This window comes from Hypanus sabinus, chromosome 4, assembly GCF_030144855.1.
Source record: "Hypanus sabinus isolate sHypSab1 chromosome 4, sHypSab1.hap1, whole genome shotgun sequence".
NCBI lineage: Eukaryota > Metazoa > Chordata > Chondrichthyes > Myliobatiformes > Dasyatidae > Hypanus > Hypanus sabinus.
Genome location: NC_082709.1, coordinates 103,794,566 through 103,815,057, shown reverse-complemented (window position 1 = coordinate 103,815,057; position 20,492 = coordinate 103,794,566). Strand labels below are relative to the sequence as shown.

General features: G+C 42.1%; 1 protein-coding gene across 1 annotated transcript in view; it reads left to right on the top strand.

The window, feature by feature from the left end:
* vwa8 (von Willebrand factor A domain containing 8) overlaps positions 1-20,492 on the top strand; it is a 476,539-nt gene that overhangs the window by 408,562 nt on the left and 47,485 nt on the right. The window contains exon 39 of the mRNA XM_059967797.1: positions 9,118-9,274. Coding sequence (XP_059823780.1) covers positions 9,118-9,274 — 157 coding nt within the window. The remainder of the gene's footprint in view (positions 1-9,117; positions 9,275-20,492) is intronic.

The following is a 20,492-nucleotide window of genomic DNA, read 5'->3' as shown; positions in this document are numbered from 1 at the left end:
GCATGTTGTATTTCAATTGGACTATCAGCTGATCTGGTCTTAAAAGCAGCAACCTGTTGAATACCCATTGTTACCCTGTGTGGTATTAAATCGTGTTGAGAAGTGACCACAAATCTGGGAACCCTCCAGGATACTCCTGCCCTTCCTACTAATAGTAATTTAAAAGCTTCTTGAAACTGAGTAGCAATCCAGTATTTTGGGTTTGCTTGTCTTTTAACGAGGCTCTGGCGTTACCAAAAGGTACCTCAAGGCAGAAGCATAGCAGGGAGGAGATACGACTCTACCAAAAGAGGTGTAAGGTGCTCCTTCCCTCTGTTAGCCTACAGATCACCCTTGAACAAGGTGTAGCACCCGTTTAGCCCCCGGATCAGGGTCACATGAAGTCATGTGACCATGTGGTGGATTGTCGTATGAGCAGCGGGTGCATATCACATCCTGGTTCTGCAACAATTGACGCCAGACAGACAATCTCTGAAGTGGATTGATAATATCTGGAGTTACCATTTTGTAAACTCACTGCCCAGAAGAAGGCAAAGGCAAACCCATTCCTTGGAGGAAATTGCCACGAGCAATCATGGTAATGGATAGAGTAAAGAATGAGATCAACAGCATGAAGAGGATCTTCCCCATTGGCACAGTTAAGAGACCATGATCGCTCACGTCTAATGACACAGCACATAATGATGATGAGCCAAGAAGTGGATATTGGGACAGTGTTTCCATGCTCCTCAAGCCTTTCTTTGTGTTGTACAGTTTCCTGGAGCTGAGGAACATCTTGAGTTCAGTTTCCAAATTCAGCAAGATGGGAGGTTAGAATACTGGCATCACCAAAGTCTCGAGGGTGCCAAATTTTTGGAGTCTTACTGTAGCTGATGGAAAGGTTCTGCAATGCTTGGTAGCAAGTTATTTGCTACAGGACACTGAGCCTCTGACCTGCATTGTAGCCAAGGACTACTGAGCCAACTGAGTATCCTGTCAATGGTGACCAGCCCCACAACAATCACTGATAGGGGGATTGGCAGAAATTTTATTTGACAGCCAAGCCAAGGCTGAAAGTTATCCATGTACTAGTTCACCCAAGTCATACATTTAAGCAGTGTTTCGTTGTCTGGCAATGACGTGTTGGAAAACATTTGTACCACTTTGGAGAAAGGGCACAGAATAACTGTAATTGGACTGATCTTTAAAGAGCTGGTAGGCACAATGGGCCTAATTTCCTCCTCATGTCTTTCTTTAAGTGTGTTGTTCAGGTTCCTGGAGCTGAGGAAAATCAGTGAGCTCAGTTTCCAAATCCATCAAGATGGAAGGTTAGAATGCAGACACAGACTGTCCAACGTGTATGTCCCACTCTATCTATACTTTTCACTGCCTTGATAAAGTAGCTAGCTTAAAATACCCCTCATGGCCCAGACATTCTCTATCTTCCCCTCTTCAATCACCAGAAAAAAAAGTCCCCAGAGCATGTACAGTTTAGATTCAAGGACAGGTTCTATCCAACTGTTATAAGACTATTGAATGGTCCCCTAATGGACTCATGACCTCACCACCTACTCACCATGGCCCTTGTACATATTGTCTACTCACACTGCACTTTCTTTGTAATACTTTATCATGCATTCTATTATTGCTTTTTCCTTGTACTACCTCAATGCACTGATGTGATTGAATTATTTGTATGGATGGCATTTAAAACAAAATTTTTTGCTGCACCTTAGTACATGTGACAATAATAAACCAATTTTTCAAATTACCAATTTACAATGGGTCCTCTCTGTGAGATGCTGCTTTGTTGACATCTGCTTGTTCATTTCACTTCCAGATGTGATAAAGGAGGTCCTTTAATCATGATTTACAAGGTGACAAAAAGATAATCAAGCAGAATGTGTCCAGGGAAATCAGAAAGTAATGTTCAACTTCTCAACTGTAGTTGGTTCTCTGAACCAGTGCCGTAGCGTTTTAATGAGACACTGTGATACACTGCAAACGTGTGCCAAAGAAAACAGTCCTTCTGGAGTAAACACAAGAGCACCATCAGCACTCAGACCTGGACACCACATTCTCACTGTTGCTCCTGTTTATTACTGTCACACATTTCTCTCTGCTGAGCTGCCTTTTTGTAATGCTAGGTTGTACATACTGTAACTTGGCATTTTGACAAAAAATTCAATAGAAGAGTATTAGGGGTAGTACTGTGTAAAAGTCTTAGACATATATATATATAGCCAGCATGCCTAAGACTTTTGCACAATACCATATTGTATTGCAGTGTACTGCTGCCACAAAAAAAGCACATTTCTTGGCATACATGAGTGATAATAAAACTGATTCAGATCTGGGTCTTGACTATGGACTGAGAGTGAGAAGGGGAAGGGAGAGGGGAATCACGGCTAGGAAAAGGGGAAGGGAGAGGGGATTCACAGCTGGAAAAGGGGCAGGGAGAAGGGAATCACGGCTGGGAAAAGGAGAAGGGAGAGGGGAGGGAGTGGGAAATACCTGACAAGCATTCTGTAATAATCAATAAACCAATTCTTTGGAATCAAATGACTTTGCCTGGTGTCTCAGGGACTGGGTGTCTGCACCCACACCATCTCCCAATACAGGCATTCCGCTGCCACCACTCCCACACCCCTCCTGTGGCACTCCATCCTCACCATTCCCATCATCCTTGGCTCCTGCCAGGTTTACAAACTCACCTTCTGCTCCACATTGACAAATGCAGTACTGTGCAAAAATCTTAGGCACCCGACCTATCTGTATAAGTGTCTTAGACCTCTGCATAATACTGTATTAGTAAAATGTCTTGGCCCAAAGCTTAAATTGTTTATTCTTCTCCATAGATAGCGACTGACCTGCTGAGTTCCTCCAGCATTTATCTGTGTGTTGCCCTGGATTTCCAGCATCTGCAGAATCTCTTGTGTTTAATCACAAGTCAGAAACTTTTAATCTACCTCTGCCTGCAGCAGCTTATATAATAGTATATGCAGAAACTTGTTAAAATGACTCCTGGTCTATAATTCTAAAGCTAAACTGCTTCAGATGGGCAAATACAGTAAGAGTTGCTCCCACATCACCAAATAGTTATCTGATCCCAACACACTACATTATTTACACAAATTCAACAAGACTAAATAGATTGGCAACATTTCATAAGTGCATAAATTAAGTTAATTTATCAAGCTGGAATGAAGTATTGGAGAAGGAGCATGTGAACGTGATCCCAGTGTGTCCAGGTTGAATTCACAAAGAGTTTGGGGTACAGAATCCTGAGAGTGCATAAAGAGATCTGTGAGCAAGGCCTCAATGAGTTTTAAAGGGAGTATGGGAAACAGATTCCAAAAGTAAAGGGAACATGGGAAGCAGGGATATGGAAGATTTAATGGGAGAGCAGGAAACAGGGATCCAGAGGGTTTAAAGGGAGAGCAGAAAATGAGACCCCAGTGAGCCTGACGCTGATTTCTGAACAATCCGATAGCGGATTGTCAGAGATTTACTGTACAAGCCATGTCAGAAGTATGACAGTCTGTTCAATGCACCCCTCGTGTTGAACAGTGGAACCAGCACTATACCTTAACATTAGGTCAGAAAATAATAGAAACATTCAGTAAAATAGTACAGAAACAAACCCCTTGATTACCCTGAAGCTAAGGCATGTACAATATCAATGCTTAAAAGATATATGGATGGGTGCATGGCTAGGAAAAGTTGAAAGGGATATGGGCAAATGGGACTGATGTAGATGGGCTCCTTGGTCAGTGTGAATAAGTTGGACCAAAGGGTCTGTTTCTGTACTGTATTACTCTGTTGATCTACCAACCAGAGTTCAAGATTTTTTAAAAGTTATCTTCTCACAGAGGATGGTGTATCGACTGTGGTAGAAAACAGATCACCTGGAATACTTAAAGATAAGGTGGATGGGAAATCAAGGATTTGAAGGCCATGGTGAACTGGCACAGAAGAGGAATTGTGGCCTGGGATAGATCATTGTGCCAAGTGGCCTATTCCTGCTCCTTTTGCCTTGTGTATAGACTCGAAGGTTGGCCATGGTAGAAAGGGTATTTGAAGAGAGCCTGACGTAGAAAAAAGAATGAGAAACTGTTTTTGAGACAGTGCTTGAAATCTTAGGGCAATTTCCAGTGATATAAAGAATAGTGAAAAGTATTCTGAGGCATTACAGATTTAGTTCTATAATTAAATATACTTCCTTGGTGGCGGTGGTCACTGCATTGAGCAGGCTGAGTATCTTGGTTATGGGAGTCGTTTTGTTTCACCCTATACCTTCTGCAACTTGTCACATCAACAAGAGTTGCACGGTATCACAGAATTCAAGAACAGGAGAAACCTATATGCTGGTTTTTAACAGAAATCTGTCACTAGGTTTTAAGTGAGGCCTATTAATTTGGATGTCTATTTGAGGGGTTGTTGGGTGTGTGTGTATGTATGAGAAAGAGAAGCTGAATATGTATATGTGAGACTATCAGTGTGTATGAGAGAAAAAGACTAAATATCTGTCCGTGTGAAAGATATTTTGAATGTGTCTGTGTGTGAGAGAGTCTGTCTGTATATGTGGGATAAACTGTATGTGTGTGAGAGATTGAATGTGTCTCTGTTTGAGAGAGACTGAATGTGCCTGTGTGTCTGAGAAAGAAACTGAATGTGTGTGAATGTTAGCTTTTGAAAAGGTACTTTAAAAAGAAAACTCATTTTTAAATGTAAATTGTGCATGCAAAGTTCTTTTTTATTTTTTGGCTGCATTTTAATTGGATGAGAAAGTGAGCTGATTGAGGCAATAAAAGCAACTGGGAACAATAGCACTCCTCAAGAGGACCACAACCTTGTCGTGGTTTAGAGACTTGTGTGCCTCAATACCCAGAGAGCTATGCTTCTGGAGTCAAGGCTTGATGGTTTGGCTCTTTGTAGGGTCACCCATGCCAAGGGTAGAAGCCAGACGAAGACTGGTCCCGCCGATCGATCCTCCAGATTCAGGGTTTCATCTCAGGGCTAACAGCCTTGACTAGTCAAACAAAACTATTACGGAAGCAGCAATGAAGAATCCTTTTATACAATGGTGCCAGAAAGTTTGTGTACCGAATGTTCTCTCTTTCTGCATAAATATGGCCTAAAATGTGATCACGTTAGTCCCAAAGCTCGATAAAGACAGCCCAGTTAAATAAATAACACAAAAACACTTCACTTGTTCATTTATTTATTGTTTATTTATTGATAAAGTATGTGAATCTCTGGGGTAATGCATTCTACAAGTGCTATTTGGAGTCAGATGTTCCAATCAATGAGATGAGATTGGAGGTGTGGGTTGTAGAGGTGCCCTGCCTTATAAAAAAGACACACAAAACCAGGTTACTGACAGAGTCTGCTCATCTCAAGAAAGATCGGTTTATGTGCACCATGCCTTGATCAAAACAAATTTCAGAGGACCTTAGAAGAAGAATTTCTAGAGAACCATGAAGCTGGAAAAGGCTACAAAAGCATTTCTAAAGACCTGAGTGGTTATCAGTCCACAGTAAGAGAAATTGTCTACAAATGGAGGAAATTCAGCACTGTTGCTACTCTCCCAAGGAGTTGGCGTGCTGCAAAGATCCCACCAAGAGCACAATCTGCGATGCTAAAGGAGGTGATAAAGAACTCAAGGGTAACAGCAAAAGACCTGCAGAAATCTCTAGAACTTGCTAAAGTCTCCGTTCATGTGTCCACTATAAGAAAAACACTGAACAAGAACGCTGTTCAAGGAAGGGCACCACAGAGGAAATCACTGCTCTCAAAAAAAACATTACTGCGTGTCTCAAGTTTGCAAAAGACTACCTGGGTGTTCTACAATGCTTTGGGCACAATGTTCTGTGGACAGATGAGACAAAACTTCATCCCAACTGTGAAGCATGGTGAAAGGAGCATTTTGAGTTGGAGCTGCTTTGCTGCCTCAGGGCCTGGACAGCTTGCAATCGTTGAAGGAACAATGAATTCAAAATTGTATCAAAACATTTTACAGGAGAATGGTAGGGTAGCGGTCTGATATCTAAAGCTTAATAGAAGTTGGATAATGCAACAAGACAATGATCTGAAAGACAAGAGTAAATCCACAACAGAATGGTTTAAAAAGAAGAAAATTTGTGTTTTGGAATAGCTGGTCAAAGTCCTGACTTCAATACTACAGTAAAGTTGTGGAAGATCTGAAGCAAGCAGCTCATGCAAGGAAGCCCACCAGCATCCTAGAGTTGAAGCAGTTTTGTGAGGAAAATTCCTCCAAGTCGGTGTGCGGGACTGATCAACGGTTACTGGAAACGTTTGGTTGAAGTGATTGCTGAAAACAAAGATTCACATACTTTTTCCAGCAAATACATGTAATATTGGATAGTTTTTCTCAATAAATAAATGAACAAGCATAATGTTTTATGTTATTTATTTCATTGGGTCCTCTTTGTCTAGTTTTAGGACTTAAGTGAGGTCTGATCACATTTTAGATCATATCTATGCAGAAATAGAGAAAATTCTACAGGGGTCACGAATTCTCTAGCACCGTTGTATCTGTGTGCGAAGGTATTTCTGAGTCTCCACCTGGGACTTGTATGACTGAGAGGAAGTTACCAACACAGTGAAGGAAGCCGTGAACGCCACTGGAGATGGAGGCCTTCATTGCTGCTCTAAATGTCAGTGGCATAACAGGCAAAAGAAGAAAGATCAATAACACTAGCCAACACACAATCCACAGCCCTATTTGGGACAAAAGCTTTGACAAAACTTCGAGGATGATACAGAATCTAACTTTGCTGGACCCATTCCACCCATACATATCTAGTATTGTACAGCATTATCTGGATTCTGAATGATGGAATGCAAGTAGTAAAATAGAGCACACTTTCACTGGCTATTTATTCTCCAATATTTCATTCCAGCTTGATAAATTAACTTCATATATGTGCTTACAAACTGGTGCCAATTCATTTGGTCTGATGAATTTATTTAAAGAATGTAGTGCTTTGGGACCTGATAACAATTTGGTGATGTGGGAGGAACTCTCAATGCATTTGTCCGTCTAAAGCAGTTTAACTTTAAACTTACAGTTCAGGGAGTCATTTCTTGAAATGCTTCTGCATGCATAATTATATGAGCTGCTGCAGGCAGAGATAGATTTAAAAATTCTGATCTATGATTAAATACAGAGATTCTGCAGATGCTGGAAAGACAGAACGCACAAAATGCTGAAGGAACTCAGCAAGTCAGGCAGCATTCATGGAGAGAAACAAACTGTCGCCATTTCGGGCCTTGACTTTGTACTAATGCATAATTATCTTGTTATTGAATTTTTACCAAAATGCCAAGTTACAATATGTATAGCATTCCTTTATGTAAGTTACTGCGTTCCCAAAAGGCAACCCAGCACAGAGAAATCTGTGGCAGTAGGCACCCTTTATAAACAGGAGTAACAGTGGGAATGTTGTGTCCAGGTTTGAGTGATGATAACACTCTTGTGTTTACTCCAGAACAATAGTTTTCTTTGGCACACTATTATAGTGTATCACAGTGTCATATTAAAACTGAGGCACCAGTTAAGAGAACCAACTACAATTGGGAAGTTGAATGTTACTCTGATTTCCCTGGACACATTCTGCTTGATTATTCTCTTGTCACCTTGTAAATTGTGATTAAGGGACCTCCTTTATCATATCAGGAATTGAAATGACCAAGTAGATGTGAACAAAGCAGCATCTCAAAGAGTGAGCCCATTGTAACACGTACAAACACGCTGGATGAACTCAGCAGGGCCGAGACCCTTCAACAGGACTGAAGAAGGAGGGGGCAGGGGCCCTATAAAGAAGGTGGGGGGAGGGTGGAAGGTGCCAGGTGAAAAACCAATCAGAGGAAAGATCAAGGGGTGGAGAAGGGGATAGGCAGGAGAGGTGAAGAAGGAATGTAAGAAGAAAGCTCTATCAGTAGTAGAAGAAGGCAGAATCATGAGAGAGGTGATAGGCAGCTGAAAGAGGAGGCAGAGTGAAAATGGGACGGGGGAAGGGAGAGAGGGGGAATTACCAGAAGTTGGAGAATTCGAGGGTGGCAACCAAGAGATCCTGTCTGTTGTGGCAGACAGAGCGAAGGTGCTCGACGAAGCGGTCCCCCAAACTTTGTCGGGTCTTGCCGATGTTACCATCCACTTCAACTCTGCTTCACATTCCCATTCGGATATGTCCATGCATGGCCTCCTCTACTGCCATGATGAGGCCAAACTCAGGTTGGAGGAGCAAAACCTCATATACCGTCTGGGTAGTCTTCAGCCCCTTGGCATGAACATCGAATTCTCCAGCTTACAGTAATTCCCTCCCTCTCCCTTCCCCCATCCCATTTTCACTCTGCCTCCTCTTCCAGCTGCCTATCACCTCTCTCATGATTCTGCCGCCTTCTACTACTGATAGAGCTTTCTCCTTACATTCCCTCTTTACCTCTCCTGCCTATCCCCTCCCTGCTTCGCCTCCCCCACCCCTTGATCTTTCCTCTGATTGGTTTTTCACCTGGCACCTTCCCCCCTCTCCCTACCTTCTTTATGGGGCCCCTGCCCCCCTCCTTCTTCAGTCCTGACAAAGGGTCTCAGCCCGAAACGTTGACTGCTCATTTCAACCAATGCTACCCGACCTGCTGAGTTCATCCAGCGTGTTTGTACACGTTGATATGACCACAGCATCTGCAATGTACTTTGTGAGCCCATTGTAAATTGAAAATTTGATAATGGAGGTCCTCCACTGGTCGAGATCAACCATGGATGTTACATCCTAGCTATCTACGTGATACACACACAGATCATTTAATCACTTCAGTGTCTTTAAGTAGTACAAAGTAAGAGAAATAAACAGTTTATATTTGGGCCAGAGGATTAAGGGTTAAAGGAGAAGGTAAGAATAATGAAACTGAGACAAAAGTTAGCCATGATTGAATGGAAGAGCAGACTTGATGGACTGAATGGCCTCATTTTGCTTCTGTATTTTGTGATCTAAACCCAACAAGTAAAGCAGAGATTAAGCTTACCTGGCTTGTCCCCTCAGTCCCATTTTACACAGGCTAAGCCTGAGGTGTCCATGCTTGAACTTCCGTAATCACTGCCTGTTTTCCTTCCAGGTGGTAGAGACACTGCTGGCCTGGGTGGGAAAGGTGGTCCCTATCGCTTGGATGCAGGACATAAAGTGTACCAGGTGTCCCAGGCCGAAAGGGATGCTGTGCCAGCAGAAGTCAAACGAGCAGCCAGAGAGATGGCTGAGAAAGCCTTCAAAGAGAGGTATGTGTGACCTGGATTTCTTGCTGGAAGTATGCACTTTACATTTATTTCATTCTCTTAACCCTTGACTATGCCGATCACCAAAATAGTGGCCAGTGGAATGACTTCCACTACCTTCCAGCAGTCTTAGCTTCATGAAACTGAAGTCAGTGGGTCAGACAGGACCTGTGGAGAGAAGTGGACAGTTAATTTTCAGGTTGAGAACCTTCATCTGGACTCAGAGATGTAGGGGACATGGCAAGAGTTGCCAAGCGATAGATGGATCCAGAAAGGCAGATGGGGAAGGAGAGAGTGGAATAGGCCTTTTGGCCCATCATATTGTGCCAAACCAATTAAACTAATGACACCTAATTAAGCTAATCCTTTCTGCCTGCACATGATCCACATTCTTCTATTCTCTGCACATTCATGTGTCTGTCTAAGAGCCAATTCAATACCTCTATCATATCTGCCTCCACTACCACTGGCAGTGCATCCACCACTCTGTAAAAATACTGGTAAGCAGACATGGGAGTCATTGCTTGCAGTGAGAAGGCGCCAAGCAATAAGCAATGGGCAATAAAAAAGTAAGGTATTAACAGAGCAGAGTTGAATTGGGGAATTGAGACTTTCGCTCAAGGCTTCAGTGAGGAGTGCTGGAGTGTAGGGTGAAGTTTCTGTCTAGTTTCTGTATTAGTGCCTAGCTAGAGTAGTGACAATGGAACCCAGGTTAGTGGTGTGCTCCTCTTGCAAGATTTGGAAGATCTGGGAGACCTCCAGTACATCGAGTGAAGCTTCTTATAGGTTATGTATGGGACAATCTGTAATGTTCAAGCAGGCTTCAATTATACTGGTGCCCAAGAAGAGCATGGTGACCTGCCTCAGTGACTATCACCCAGTAGCACATTCACAGCGATGAAGTGTTTTGAGAGGTTGGTGATGAAACATACCAGCTCCTGCCTAAGAGACGTCTTGGATCTGCTCTACTTTGGCTACCGGAGCAGCAAGTCCACAGCAGATGCCATCTCATTGGCTCTTCATTCAACCCTGGAACATCTGGACAGCAAAGGTACATACATCAGGATGTTCTTTATTGATTACAGCTCAGCGTTCAATACCTTTGTTCTATCAAAGCTAATCAATAAGTTCCAAGACCTTGGCCTTAATACCTCCTTATGCAGTTGGATCCTGGGTTTCCTTACTTGTAGACCCCAGTCAGTTCAAATTGGCAACAGCTCCTTCACAATCTCTATCAGTGCAGATACACCACAGAGCTGTGTGCATAGTCTCCTACTCTACTCACTTTACACCTATGACTTTGTGATTAAGCATAGCTCCGTTGCCATATTCAAGTTTGCTGACACCACCACTGTTGTGTATCAAAGATGGTGATAAATCAACATTCAGAAAGGAGATTGAAATTTTGGCTGAGTTGTGTCACAACAACCTCTCACTCTATGTCAACAACACCAAGGAACTGATTCTAGACTTAAGGAGAAGGAAACCAGAGATCCACGAGCCTGTCCTCATTGGAGGATCAGAGGTGGAGAGGGTTGCTGCCTGGCTTGCTGAGTTCCTCCAGCATTTTGTGTGTAGCTTGGATTTCCAGCATCTGCAGATATTCCTGTCTTGGAGTACTGTGTTCATTTCTGGTTGCCTTATGATAGTAAGGATGTGGAAACTTTGGGACTAGGTGAGAGTAAGCATTCGGCACAGACTAAAAGGGCCGAGATGGCTTGTTTCCGTACTGTAATTGTTATATGGTTATACAGGGTGCAAAGGAAATTTACCAAGATGCTGCTTGGATCAGAGAACATGTTTATGGGGATAGGTTGAGCAAGCTAAGGCTTTTGTCTTTGGAGCAAAAGACGATGAAACGTGACTTGATAGCGATGTATACGATGATAATAGACATTGATAGAGTGGGCAACTAGTATCTTTTTTCCAGGGAGGAAATGTGAGAGGGCATAATTTTAAGGTGATTGGAGGAAAATATGGATGGATTCTTGTGGCAGAGAGTGGTAGGTATGTAGAATCCACTGCTAGAGTGGTAGAGGCAGATACATCAGAGACATTTAAGGGACTGTTAGATAGACACATGGATGAAAGAAATGTCGAGGGCTATGTGGGAGAGAAGCATTAGATTAGGGTTCTTAACCTTTTTTATGCCATGGACCAATACCATTAAGCAAGGGGTATGTGGACCCCAGGTCGGGAACCCCTGCTTTAGATAGACCTTGGAGCAGGTTAAATTGTCAACAGATCAACATGGGCCGAAGGGCCTGTACTGTGCTGCATTGTTTTATGTTCTATATTTTCCTTTTAAAAATTGGGGCTCTTTTCAGAGCAGAGAAGTTAGATAGTAATTTAATCCGGCTATTGAAAACTATAAGGGGTTTTGGTACATCAAGGAAAGAGAAGTTGTTCCACTTGCTGAGGGGTTCAGTAATGAGAGGGCATAGGAAACCTGGGAGGAAACAAGAATTCCCTTCATGATCGGGAAGGAATACAGGGCACAGATTCAGAGGAGAAGGGAATCGGATCTGTACTTGTAAAGAAAATATCTCTGGGACAGCAGGAGAGAGCAGGAGTGTAGGAGAGTTTGGATGGTTATTTCAAAAAACTGGTGCAGGCAGACTGGCCAAATGGGATTTCCCCCCCCCCCCCCCCCCCCGCCTACTTTGTTACTTGTATTATAAGCTTGACCCTGCATCATTGTTTATGTAATTTAATCATCTGACTTTTACATATGTATGCTCTTAAACTGCTAATCAATTGATAATGCTGAGACTCATACCTTCCCTGGACTTACCTCCAATTTGCATGTGCATGCTAGAAATTCTCTGCAATCTTCAGACATGTCAGACGCAAAAAGCGTTCTTCCTTTTTATTTCCTCCCTCTCTTCTTTTTATAATCACCCCAGTATATCTATCCCAACAGGAACATTAAATTCTGAAGATGCTGTGAGTCTGAAATAAAAGCACAGGGAACTAATTAATACACAACAGGCAGGACCTTGGAAAGAGAAACAAATATAGCATTCTAGGTAAATGACCTCTGATTGAAACTGTCAAAGCATTTTAAACAGGGAGCTGATATAATAGGATATGAAATAGAAAGACAAATCAGTTCTTTATTGTTGCAAAAAGTTCTGAGTGAATGTTTTCCAAATGCATTTCTGCACAAATAATTCTTGTTAGGAATGGCCAATTTACAAAGTACAAACAAAAAGTTCTTTGTGGTTTCCCAAAATTCACCCAATTTCTTGTCAATGTCAACACATCACATCCTTCACAATTGTCTGTCAATTCTTCAGCTTCAAAAATGGAACCACTTACAGGGCCAATAAATGAGGCAAGCTTAACTTTAAAAACACTGATTAATTTTGAAACATGACAAATTGACAGCTCATAAACAAGAGCAGTGAACGTCAGTGTGGGGAATGACTAGACTTCCTGGAATAGCAAAGTGGAGTTTGTGCTACATCTCAAAGCAGTCACTGTTAGGTTTTCCTAATCTGTTGGTCATTCATCTGAATCAATACGTCCAGCCACAGTATAATTCTCACTTTATTTTTTCAAGCCTCTAACAAGTGTGCAGCTTTGGCAAAGCAATGATCTGAAAGAGATGACTGAATGGTGGACTAGATCTACTCTAGTCTGCATATTAGACTGCAGTTTCAGCAAACTAATAGGATCATTGTTCTTCAGTTATATTTACTTCCTTTCCTGGGCTATGCAAGTATCTAAGCCAAGTGTGCCCTGATCTGAGTTCCTGCAGCATTCTGTGTGTATTGCCAAGTATAAGTATACCCTTTTGTCCCACAAGACATTCAGTGTCCCACTCAAATGGCCCTCTCTAGGACTGAAATGTTTTCATTATATTAACTGCCTCAATTAAATTCATTGTGCCCTTCTACATCTTATATACCCTCAATGAAATTCTTCACTCTCCCAGGGGCACAGTGAGTGCATTCCTTTACCTTCCTGGCACACACTGAGCATATCACTTCACTCACAGTGAACCCTTTCAAACACTTTTCTTTGAAACCATTAATAAAATGATATTTTTATTTTGCTTTCAATAAAATGAAGAAGTCTCTCCCTGTTTCCAGTACTTAGGAGAAACCTCAACATTAAGATGGAACATAGAGAAGAGAACAGTACAACACAGGAACAGGCCCTTCAGCCCAACGTGTCTGTGTAAATCATGATCTATCAGCGTGCAGTCTATATCCCTGTACTCCCAGCCTGTTCATATGTCTGTGTTATGCTTGATAAACATTGCAATCACATCTGCTTTCACCACCTTCCCTGGTGCAGGCATCTGGCATCTGGCATCTGGCTCTCATTGTCTAAAAGACTTGCCCCATAAATCTCTTCTAAAAGTTCTCCTTCTCACCTTAAAGCTAAAATATTTGATGTTTTCACTCTAGGGAAAGGAACCTTACTTGTGCCTCATCATTTTATTTATGTATATCTTCGACCTCAGCCTCTCCTTACAGCTGATACTCTCTAATACAGACAACATCTTGGTGAACTTCTTCTGTATCCTCTGCAAAGTTTCATCCTTCTGTTGCAGAAACCAGAAATGCACACAATGCATTAAATACTGTAGCATTAAAGGTTTACACAGTTGCAACATGACTTGCCAACTTCTATAATCAATGCCCAAGCCAATGAACAGACAGACAGATATACTTTATTGATCCGGAGGAAATTGGGTTTTGTTACAGCTGCACCAACCAAGAATAGTGAAGAAATATAGCAAAATAAAACCATAAATAATTAAATAATAAGTTAATCATGCCAGATGGAGGCAAGTGTGCTTTGCCAAGCCATCCACTTGTGTTGCCACTCTCTGTGAGCTATGGACTATGGACATTCCAAAATGTGCTCCTAAAGGTCCCGCCATTTACTGTATACTTTCCTCTGACAATTGATCTCCTAAAGTGCAACACTGCACACTTGTCCAGATTAAACTCCATCTGCTGTTTCTCTGCCTGTATTTCAGGTTTTCCTTATTCTGTTGAATCCTTTAACAACCTTTCTCATTATTCTCAACTTCACTGTTTTTTGTGTCATCTGCAAACATACTAATTAGACCACCTACATATTCGTCCACATCATTTATTGGTATTGGAGTTGGTTTATTATTGCCAATATACTAAGGTACAGTGAAAAATTTGGTTTCACAAGCTGTTCACACAAATTAAATCAGTACACAGTGCACTGAGGTAAAACAGAAACAATGCAGAATAAAGTGTTAAAGATACAGAGAAATTGTGGTTCAGATAAACTATGAAGTGTAAGATCCTAACGAGTTAGATAGTGAGGTCGAGTTCATAAGACCAAAAGACAAAGCAGCAGAATTTGACCATTCAGCCCATCGAGTTCACTCCACCATTTCATCATGACTGATCTGAGATCCCATTCAACCCCATACACCTGCCCTCTCACCATATCCCTTGATGCCCTGACCAGTCAACTTCTGCTTTGAATATACCCATGGACTTGGCCTCCACTGCAGTCTGTGGCCGAGCATTCCACAAATTCAACACTCCTTGGCTAAAAAAAAGCCTCTTTACGTCTGTTTTAAAAGGTCGCCCCCCCCCAATTTTGAGGCTGTGCCCTTTAGTTCTGGATACCCCCACCATAGGAATCATCTTCTCCAGATCCACCTCATCTAGTCCTTTCAACATTCAGTAGGTTTCTATGAGATCCTCCCCACACATTCTTCTAAATTCCAGTGAGTACAGGCTCAAAGCTGCCAAACGCTCCTCTTCTGTTAAACTCTTCATTCCCAGAATCACCCTTGTGAACCTCCTGTGGGCTTTCCAATTGACAACACCTCCCTTCTGAGATATGGGGCCCAAAATTTTTGACAGTACTCCAAGTGCAGCCTGACTAGTGTCTTCTAAAACTTCAGCATTATCTCCTTGTTTTTAATTTCTATTCCCCATGAAATAAATGCCAACATTGCATTTATTAACTTAACCTGTGAATTACCTCTGGGAGTCTTGCACGAGGACTCCAAAGTCTCTCTGCACCTCTAATGTTTGAATTTTCTCCCCATTTAGATAATAAGTTGCACAATTGTTCTTTTTACCAAAATGCATTATCATACACTTCCCCAACACGTATTCCATCTGCCACTTTATTGCTCATTCTTCCAATTTGTCTAAGTCCTGCTGCAATCGCATTGCTTCCTCAGCACTACCTACCCCTCCACCTATCTTTGTATTATCTGCGAACTTTGCCATAAAGCCATCAATTCCACTATCTAAGTCATTGACAAACAATGTGAAAAGTACCAATCCTGTTATTGACCCCTGAGGAACACCACTAGTCACTGGCAGCCAACCAGAAAAGGCCGCTTTTATTTCCACTCTCTGCCCCCTGTCAGTCAGCCATTCCTCTATCCATGCCAGTATCTTTCCTGTAACACCATGGGATTTTATCTTGTTAAGCAGCCTCATGTGTGGCACCTTATCAAATGCCTTCTGAAAATCAAATTAAATGACATCCACTGCCTCTACTTTGTCCACCCTGCTTGTTACTTCCTCGAAGAACTGTAACAGATTTGTCAGTCAAGATTTCCCTTTACAGAAACCATGCTGACTTTGACTTACTTTTTCATTAGTCTCAAGTACCCCTAAACCTTGTCCTTAATAATGGACTCCAACGCTTTCCCAATCACTGTGGTTAAGCTAACTGCCCTATAGTTTATCGTCTTCCTACCTTCTTAAAGAGTGGAGTGACATTTGCAATTTTCCAGTCCTCTGGGACCATGCCAGAATCAAGTGTTTCTTGAAAGATCATTACCAATGCATCCATTATCTATTCAGCAACCTCTCTCAGGCCTCTGGGATGTAGTCAATCTGGTCCAGGTGACTTATCCTTTGAGTTTGCTTAGCACTTTTTCCTTAGCACTCACTCCTGCTCCCTGACACTCACAGACCTCTGGCATGCAGCTAGTGTCTTCCACAGTAAAGACTGAAGCAGAGTACTTATTAAGTTCATCTGCCATTTCATTGATCCCCATTACTACCTCACCAGCACCATTTTCCATTGGTCCAGTGTCAACTCTCACCTCCCTTTTATTTCTTATATAACTGGGGAAAAAAAACCTTCGGTATCCTGCATTATATTATCAGCTAGTTTGCCCTCATATTTCACCTTTTCCCTTCTTTTGGCTGTTTAGTTGCCTTTTGTTGGATTTTAAAAGCTTCCCAATGATCCAACTTCCCACTCACTTTTGCTACCTTCTATGCCTTTTCCTTAGTTTTTATGCAGTCCTTACCTTCCCTTGTTACCCATGGTTCCCTAGCCCCACCATTTGAGAACTTCATCTTATGTGGGGCATATCTATCCTGTGCCTTGTGAACTAATCCCAGAAACTTCAGCCATCTCTGTCATCCCCACCAGTATTCCCCTACAATTCACCTAGGCAGGATACTCTGTCATGCCTCTGTTATTCCTTTCCTTTATTCCATTACAATAATAATACATGTGAGTTATGCCTCTCCCTCTCAAATTGCGGTATGAATTCAATCATATTATAATCACTGCCTCCTAAGGGTTCCTTTACATTAAGATGACTAATAAAATCTTGGTTATTACGCAGCACCCAATCCAAGATAACCTTTCCCCTAGTAGGCTCAAGCACAAGCTACTCTAAAAAGCCAACATTCAACAAATTGTCTCTCTTGCAATCCGACACCAAACGGATTTTCCCTATCCCCTTGCATATTGAAGTCCCCCATTATAATTGTGTCATTTCCCTTATTACATTCCCTTTCCAGCTCCCTTTGCAATCTTAGCCTCACACCTTGGCTACTATTTGGGGGCTTATACATCTTATACATGATTCCCATAATTTTTTTTACTTTTACTGTTTCTTAACTCCATCCACAAAGATTCAACATTCTCTGACCCTATGTCACCTCTTTCCAAAGATGTAATTCCATCTCTTGCCTGGTGTTTCCTGGAATGGCTGGTGGAAGAGGCAGATATATTAGGGATTTGTAAGAGACATTTAGATAGACATATGGATGTAAGGAAAATGGAAGAAAAAGGACTTCTTGTAGGCAGAAGAGATTAGTTCTCCATTTGAGTACTAAATTAGGCAGTTTGGCACAACATCGTGGGCCAGAAAACCTGATCCTGTGCTAAGTTAACGAACAAGAGAACTCAGAAAGAAACGGGTGTTAGTTTGTTCCAGCTGTGTAGATGCAGGGAAAAGATCAGTTTCAATTTGATTTCCAAATACAAGAATATGGCTGCAGTTATTGGTATATTATTGTCACAGGTACTAAGATATAGTGGAAAGCTTGTCTTGCGAGCAAAGATCAAAATCATTACACAGTGCATGGAGGTGGACCAAAGTAAAACAATGGCAATGCAGAATAAAGTGTAAAAGCTACAAAGGAAGTGCAATGCAGTTCAACTATAAGGTGTAAGATCATAATTAGGTATATTTTGAGGTCATGTACAAGAGGCCTGTTCAAGAGTCTGATAATAGTGGGATAGAAGCTGTCTTTGAAGCTAGTGTCAGAATATTTATTTACCTATGTATACAAACATTTATAATTCTAACTTCAGTCCAACAACAGCATCAGGAGGTCACAGCAGTATAAAAGACTATAGATTGCTGAGGTCATAATGAGGACTGCTGAGAAGATAACAATGCCACAAGACCTTTCCTTTATAAACTTTGCTTTCAATTTAATAGTTAAGCATAATAGCTTCTCAATCGCGCTGTAAACATCCTCTAAGCACAGTTCTGTTAGCTCCTTCCAATCCTGTCTAAGCTTCTTTTTCCATAATTTTATCATAACTTTATTGAAGATAGAACATTACAGCACAGTACAAGCCCTTCAGTCCACAATGTTGTTCCAAAATTTAACCTACTCTAAGATCAACCTAACCCTTCCTCCTACATAGCCCCACATTTTTCTATCATCCATGTGCCTATGTAAGAGTTTTTTAAAGTGCCCCTAAAGTACCTGCCACCCCTGGCAGGATGTTCCCACACTGACCTCTCACATCTCCCCTACAACTTCCTCCAATCACCTTAAAATTATGCCCCTTCTATTAGCCATTTCCATCCTGGGGAAAAATCTCTGGCTGTTCACTCGATCTTTGCCTCTTATTTTGTATACATCACTCAAGTCACTTCTTGTTCTCCTTCGCTCCTGAAAGAAAAGCTTTAGCTCACTCAAACCTTTCCTCATTAGAGATGCCCTTTAGTCCAAGCAGCATCCAAGACAGTAGACCCTTAGTTGTTGGTATGTTTCGTATCCTTATGTTACTCTTATCTCGTGTCTCTGGCACCTTTCTGGAAAAGTCTCACTACAGCCACCTCACTCGTTTGACTTGAGCACGCACTGCCCCAGTCCACCCAGCCTGTCTCATCTGTAGAAGGCAAGGGTGTCTCCTGCGGTCTCACTCGACTACAACTGCCCCAGGCTATACACTGTCTTTAACTCTTTCTGTACCACAACTTCCACTGAGGCAACCAGAATTGAACACAATACTCCAAATATGGACTAACCAGGGCTTTATTAGAGCTGCAATATTACCTCACAGCACTTAAACTCAATCCCCAACTACTGAAGGCCCACACACCATATGCCCTTAACAATCCTATCAACCTTCTCGGCAACTTTGAGGGATTTATAGATGTGGACCCCAAGATCCCTCTGTTAAGCATCCTGCCATTAACTCTGAATTCTGCCTTCAATTTTAACTTTCCAAAGTGGATCAGTTCATCCTTTTCCTTGTTGAATACTTTCATCCACTTCTCAGCCCACCTCTGCATTCCTGTTGTAACCTATAGAAACATAGAAAACCTACAGCACAATACAGGCCATTCGACCCAGAATGCTGTGCCAAACATGTACTTACTTTAGAAATTACCTAGGGTTACCCATAGCCCTCTATTTTTCTAAGCTCCTTGTAGCTATCCAAGAGACTCTTAAAAGACCCTTTTGTATCCACCTACACCACCGTCGCTGGCAACCTATTCCATGCACTCACCACTCTCTGCATAAAAAACTAACCCCTGACATACCCTCTGTACCTGCTTCCAAGTACCTTAAACCTGTGCCCTCTCATGCTAGCCATTTCAGCCCTGTGAGAAAGCCTGATTGTCCATACAATTAATGCCTCTCATCCTCTGCTGCTCCAAGGAGAAAAGGCCGAGTTCATTCAATCTATTCTCATAAAGCATGCTCCCCAATCCAGGCAACAGCCTTGTAAATCTCCTCTGCACCCCTTCTATAGTTTCCACATCCTTCCTGTAGTGAGGTGAACAGAACTGAGCACAGTACACCAAGTGGGGTCTGACCAGGATCCTATATAGCTGTAACATTACCTCTCGGCTCTTGAATTCAATCCCACTGTCAATGAAAGCCAATGCACCGTATGCCTTCTCAAGCACAGAGCACAGCAGCTTTGAGTGTCCTATGGACTCCGTCCCCAAGATCCTTCTGATCCTTCACACTGTCAAGAGTCTTACCATTAATACTATATTCTACCGTCATATTTGACCTATCAAAATGAACCACCTCACACTTATCTGAGTTGAACTCCACTTACCACAATCTCAGCCCAGTTTTGCATCCTATTGATGTCCCACTGTAAATTCTGACAGCCCTCCTCACTATCCACAACACCCCCAACCTTTGTGTCATCAGCAAATTTACTAACCCATCCCTCCACTTTCTCATCCTGGTCATTTGTAAAAATCACGAAGAGGAGGGGTCCCGGAACAGGTCCCTGAGACATACCACTGGTCACCGACCTCCATGTAGAATATGACCCATCTACAATCATTCTTTGCCTTCTGTGCGCAAGCCAATTCTGGATCCACAAAGCAATGTCTCCATGGATTCCATACCTCCTTACTTTCTCAAGAAGCCTTGTATGGGGTACCTTATCAAATGTCTTGCTGAAATCCATATACACTGCTCTACCTTCTTCAATGTATTTAGTCACATCCTCAAAAAATTCAATCAGGCTCGTAAGGCACAACCTGCCTTTGACAAAGCCATGCTGACTATTCTTAATCATTTTATGCCTCTCCAAATGTTCATAAATCCTGCCTCTCAGGATCTTCTCCATCAACTTACCAACCACTGAAGTAAGACTCACTGGTCTATAATATCCTGGGCTATATCTACTCCCTTTCTTGAATAAGGGAGCAACATATGCAACCCCCCAATCCTCCAGAACC